The sequence below is a fragment of the Archocentrus centrarchus genome, chromosome 16, assembly GCF_007364275.1.
Source record: "Archocentrus centrarchus isolate MPI-CPG fArcCen1 chromosome 16, fArcCen1, whole genome shotgun sequence".
Classification (NCBI taxonomy): Eukaryota; Metazoa; Chordata; class Actinopteri; order Cichliformes; family Cichlidae; genus Archocentrus; species Archocentrus centrarchus.
The window spans coordinates 5,718,489-5,724,721 of NC_044361.1; the positions used below are offsets into that span (position 1 = coordinate 5,718,489).

Consider the following 6,233-nt stretch of genomic DNA (forward strand, 5'->3'; position numbering starts at 1 on the left):
TTTAATTCCCTTTCACTGCTTGTGTCCTACATAACAGATGAATGAATGTACTCAAGCTGACTATATTCATTAGAATTAGAATTTAGATTGCAATAATATTTGCATTCTCATATCATAATATTATTTTGTTATTATATTAATATAGCAAAAGGTTCAGTTAGCTTTGCACAAATATAGAAAGAAATGTCCTCCAAAGAGGTACTTTACTCGTGGGTACATTTGGAGTACATTTCAGAGCCTGTACTTTTCACTTTTACCTGAGTAAAGCAGTTGAATCAGTACTACAGCATTTACCAGAGTATTTTTTAACACAAGTGTAACACGTGTATAACACGTGTGTAACCCACAAGAGGTTACCTTCAAGTACCCTTGACAGTTGTGAAATATGGTAGAGTAAATTACTTCAATAACTAATACCAATACCACACACATAAAGGGATGTTGGCCTAATCAGAAGACTCTGGATTCGTGGGGGAGCCTAGGTGTGAGCAACAACAGAGGAGGATGCACAGTTTATAGAAAGAATAGAATTTACTGAATGAAATGTCATTAAACCAACACATATATATATATATACAATTAACAAACTGCGCGCTTTTCCCTTTTTAAACCCAAAGCAAAAACAACACAAGGAAAATAAACAATTAGAAATAAATAATCCAGTCTGTAGTCTTTTTTCCTTTTTAGTCTTTTGTCACAGTGTCCATCAATTGTTCATGCAATGTCTCAGTTATAGTGACCAGTCGGGTCACTATCTACCGGTTTGTCCGATCCTTGGGCTGGGGCTCGCCATCCAGTTCTGGAAATGCAATCCAGTCTTCACAGTAGCACTATGGATCAAATAGTGCACCAACAAAAAACCTGACCTAGAACAAGGCCAGAATAAAGTAGCTTAAAACCTTGTAAACTAATATCCATTAGCTTAAAGCTACAATTTAAAGGGTTTTTCAGTCACTTTTCAAGTTTTTTCTGTTGTACAACAATATAGTTCAAGTTATCACTGTCAAATATTACCAACACTTCAATAAAACTAATTATATTAGCTTATATGTGGTAATACAAAAATACTATTCAAATCTTTTAAAGAGCTAATGAAATACATCCATGGTAGTGGTAGTACATCCATTAGCTTTATCTCAATCAGAACAGTAGCAAAGTGCATTAAAATACTAGCAAGTGCTAATAAAAGGCACTTCACATAGGCAGTAGCACCATGAACGGAATTAGCATCAGTGAAAATGCTAGACAGGTGCTAATAATAAAATACGGCAAATACATTATGAAAAATACAACATACACAACAATAGTTATACAACACCACAAAGCATCAACCTATCTTTAACTGAGTTTAGTGATGACTAAGGATGTTAGCCACTTTTCAGTGCATTGCCTGTGCTAAAATGCTAACTACACACGTGCAATCACTCACCGATGCTATACGAGGCTACACGGAGATTTCCAGTTTCCAACCCGGTCGCATCAGAAGTCTCCAAAGTTTGGCAAACATGACATTACCATTCGGAACCTCCTCATTGGCAAAGCGATTATTTAGGATGTCTCTCTCTAACCAGTTTCCAAGTTTATTCGCTATTTTCCAAGTTTTTTCTTCAGGCTAACCGCAGAAGCAACAGTAGCATGGAGCTGTGTCTGTGTCTGACACAATCCGAGCAGACTCCCTGCACCGCGCAGCGGGAGGGCGGGACAACCAACCTTATTGGCTGATGTGATATCAGACCATGCCAGCTATTGATTGGTCAAGCCATCACTAAAACTACTATTAAAGGTGTATGGCACAATTTGTAAAGATTTTTAACACTTTTTACATATATTTATAAACTTATTTAAGAACTTGGTTTTAAATATTAACTTATAACTTTTTAACCTCATTGTAGAATAAGCTATTAAATCAATATTCATTCATTCTCGCATGTGTTTTTAACACTGGGTTACACATTCCCCCCTTGGAACATGCAAGTCTCTTTGCATGGGGTGGGTTGCATTGAAATAACAGGAAAACTAGATTCCTTCCAAGTAGCTCCAAGGTCAGTCTCTGTCAAGGCACTGGTAAAAGCAAGGCTTAAACCATGAAATAGGGACTGAGCAATAGTTAAGAGTGGGTTTCCTAACTGGTTATACTGGAGCCTGTTTGGTTGATTTGACGGTCTTTCTGAGCGTCTCACAGGATTTGTGGTGTCATGACTTGGGTGCATTGGAGTATCCTCTGATACCTGTTTGTTACATCCCTTTTCACTGGGTACATTAGTTTCACTCTCACGATCATTGTCCTGGACTACAGGTTCTGTATCTGCTACTGTTTCAAGCTCCTCTTCAGTAGGGACTACTGGGTCACTGCCAGGAGTGTCATCACAATCAGGTAGATTCTTGCATTCTGATACACTTTCACATCCAGGCGTATTGTCACTTCCAGGTGAGTTTTCACATCCAGGTACATCGTCACATTCAGGTAAGTTGTCACATCCAGGTACATTGTCGCTTTCAGGTAAGTTGTCAGGGTATATCTGTCGTGGGAACTCATAGACTTGCATAAATTTGATTGGCTCTGGGACAGGTTGTTCTCTAAGCCAGTAGACATCCTCATTTCCAGGTTCAGAAAGATCACATTCTTCAGTTTGCTCAGGGGACTGTCGTGTTTTAGGTTTGCAGACGCGATTTGGTGGAGTGGGATTCTCTTCTGTGGGAGCAAGGAACCCGCAAGGTAAGAGAAGGTCACGATGGACTGTGCGCACTGGCCCATTTTTGGTTTCAGGCTTGATGGTGTAGACTGGTAGATCACCAGCTTGTTTGACCACAACATAAATGTCTGTCTCCCACCTATCGGCTAGTTTATGCTTGCCCCTAAGGCGAACAGCTCGCACCAAAACTCGGTCCCCTGGTTCTAGTTTGGAAGGTTTTACACGCATGTCAAATCTGGCTTTATTCCTGTCTGCCATTTTGTTAGCATTCTCCGTTGCTAGTTTGTAGCTTTCTTGAAGGGTTGTTTTCAGCTTCTCCACATATTGCGAGTGGGACTTTAAACTTTTGGTTCGGAAAGGTAGGTTGAACGCGAGGTCAACGGGTAACCTTGGCCGGCGACCAAACATCAATTCATAAGGTGCAAATCCGGTTGTGTCATTCTTCGTACAATTGTACGCATGGACCAATGGCTTTACAAAGTTGCGCCACTGCGTTTTGTCTTTCTGTTCCAAAGTCCCAAGCATACTTAACAATGTGCGGTTAAAGCGTTCTACAGGATTTCCCCTGGGGTGATAAGGGGTTGTTCGAATCTTGTGAATGCCCATGATCTTACAAAGTTCCCTTATTATGTGTGACTCAAAATCTGGCCCTTGGTCACTATGTAAACGTTCAGGGATGCCATAATGAACTATGAAGTGATCCCAAAGACATTTTGCCACGGTCTGGGCTTGTTGGTTAGGAGTAGGAATGGCTATTGCGTACTTGGTAAAATGATCTGTTAGCACAAGCACATCCTTGGTGTTGCTTTGATCAGGCTCAATGGATAAGAAATCCATACAAACCAGTTCGAGTGGTCTGGCGGACTTTATGTTCACAAGCTCTGCAGCTTTTTCTGGAGGGGTCTTTCTCCGTACACAGCGGTTGCATGTTTTGATCCTGTTCTCAATGTCAGCTGCCATACGAGGCCAATAAAACCTTGTTCGGGCAAGATCAAGGGTACGCTCAATGCCTAAATGGCCCATATCATTATGGAGACTGTGGAAAACTGTCTCACGGAGCCCTTCAGGTAAGACAAGCTGATAAGTGACATTGCCGCCATCTTGGCGTCTTCGGTACAGTACTTGGCTGTGCAGTTCAAGACGATTAAGTTCTCGGAGCAACAGGTTTATATCAGGGAGTTCGGTTCTGACTGTAGGTGGAACCTTTTCTCCAGTCTCCAATTGGACAATGACCTCGCGCAAGCAGGGGTCAGCTCTTTGCTCTTGTTTAAGTTGCCCAGCTGACAGATGAGGTACAACTGGAAGACCACCACAGTTATCTTCATTGACAAAGTCATCTGGTAATGCAGTTACAGAGATAGATAATGAGTGCACTAGAGGGGTAGGTTCATCGGAGAAACTACAACACAAAGGTCTCTCACAGATGGCCGACACCACCTCTGGACTTAAACTGGTCTCTTGCTGTGCCAAATGAGTTTGGGTGAACTGCTGTATTCTGTCAAACTCTTTTTGTGACACAGCATCGTTTAACAACTCACCATGCGGTCGCCTCGAAAGGCCGTCTGCATCAGAGTTGAGTTTGCCTGCTCTATATTGGAGCTTAAAGTCAAAAGTAGACAGGGAAGCTAACCAACGGTAGCTCATTGCATCAAGCTTAGCCTTTGTCAGAACATAAGTGAGGGGGTTACTGTCAGTGATGACAGTGAACTGGTTTCCATAAAGATAATCTGCAAACTTTTCTGTTACAGCCCACTTTAGGGCCAAAAACTCCAATTTGTGGGCGGGGTAACGAGCTTCACTTCTGGACAACCCCCTGCTCGCATAAGCAATGACCCTCGTTTGGCCGTCCTGTTCCTGATAAAGGGCAGCGCCAAGACCTGTAGTGCTGGCATCTGTGTGGAGTGAGTACGGCAGCTTAGGGTCAGCAAAAGCCAAGATAGGAGCAGAAGTGAGCTTCTCAATGATGCCTTTGAAAGCTAGGTCACAAGAAGGAGTCCACCGTTCACCAAAGGGTTTTTTAGGGTCATAGTACTCCCTAGGCTTAACTTTGGTTTTCGTGCTCTTACGCAACGGTGGGTATCCTGATGTTAGGTCAGTGAGGGGCTTAACAAGGCTTGAATAGTCCTTGATAAAGCGCCTATAGTACCCTGAAAAGCCTAAGAATGAACGGAGTTGCTTAAGGTCTTTGGGCACAGGCCAGGTACTCAGAGCCCTCACTTTCTCAGGGTCGGTCTCTACCCCTTTCTGGGATACTATGTGTCCAAGGTATCGCACAGAAGTTTGAAAGAACTTGCACTTCTCGGGGGAGAGTTTAAGCCCGTACTCCTTGAGGCGGTTAAGAACCTTCATCAAGCGAGTCTCATGCTCCTCTGGTGTCTTAGAGAAGACTATAATGTCATCAAGAAACACCAGCACTTCTTTCAAATTCATATCACCCATGCATCGCTCCATAAGGCGCTGGAAGGTGCTTGGAGCATTTGTAATGCCCTGTGGCATTCGATTGAACTCCCAAAAACCACTAGGACATACAAATGCGGTTTTTGGTTTGTCAGCTTCCTCTACTTCGATCTGGTAGTAGCCAGATTTTAAATCAAGGACTGAAAACCACTTGGATCCAGTCAAAGTAGAGAATGTTTCCTCCAAGTTTGGGAGCGCATAAGCGTCCTTTACAGTCTGCAGGTTGAGCTTTCTGTAATCAATACAGAGGCGGACTTCGCCGTTCTTCTTCCGCACCACGACAATGGGCGAAGAGAATGGTGAAGTGGATTCTCGAATCACACCTGCTTGTTGCAGCTCTTGCAAGTGTTTACGAACAGCTTCCAGGTCATTGGGGTGTATGGGTCGTGCTTTGTGTTTGAATGGAGTTTCGTCTATCAGTTTAATGGTGTGCTTGACTTGATCAGTCCGACCGAAATCGAGATCATTTTGTGCGAAAACGTCTGGCATGTCATTGAGTTTTTGCAATATGCGCTCTCTCCACTCAGCGCTGATAGGGGAAGACTCAAAGTTAAAGGCCAAGTTGTTTTTGTGACTGACCTCAGACTGGGGAGGCTTCACTGAATGTTCGTGAGAGAGGACTCTCTGGAATGCATGGATCTCTCCAATCACACACTTTTGAGGGATTGTCACGTCGTGTTCAGATTCGTTGGTGAGAACAACTGGTATCAGGTAAGGTGCTCGCTCAGGTAAGCTGATGAGACTTGGTTTTACTAAGACGCCACTAGGCAAGGTTGAAAAGGATGGGTGCTCTAGCAGCACTGATTTCTCAGTGGTATTGGTTGACATAGTTACTGAGCCTTCTAGGACAACTGTCTGGCCTGCTGGGACCAGCTGAGGGCCTCTGTTGTACAGGGTTGCTAGGCCAAGGCTACTGTCTTGGGTCTGTTTGTGTCTTAACTCCAGGACTTTTAGCACTGCCTTATAACCATTTGAAGTGGGGGGCTGCAGTCTGGGACATGCTTCACTATACAACTCATAAAGCACATCTAAGGTGTTGGTCCCAATTAACACTGAGGACTGGGAAGTAGCTCGAATATCTGG

At 43.3% G+C, this 6,233-nt stretch overlaps 1 protein-coding gene across 1 annotated transcript; it reads right to left on the reverse strand.

Annotated features, from left to right (window-relative positions):
- Positions 1–326: 326 nt before the first annotated feature.
- Positions 327–3,408, reverse strand: LOC115793753 (uncharacterized). The gene is made up of 2 exons (XM_030748844.1): positions 1,430–3,408; positions 327–866 (listed from the first exon to the last, which is right to left on the reverse strand). Exon 1 carries the CDS (start codon positions 3,297–3,299, stop codon positions 1,947–1,949), a length of 1,353 nt encoding a protein of 450 aa, XP_030604704.1. The 5' UTR covers positions 3,300–3,408; the 3' UTR covers positions 327–866; positions 1,430–1,946.
- Between the last annotated feature and the right edge of the window lie 2,825 nt (positions 3,409–6,233).

Coding starts and splice junctions, on each gene's coding strand:
- LOC115793753 (XM_030748844.1), bottom strand. CDS start 3,299: ATGGGCATTCACAAGATTCGAACAACCCCTTATCACCCCAGGGGAAAT.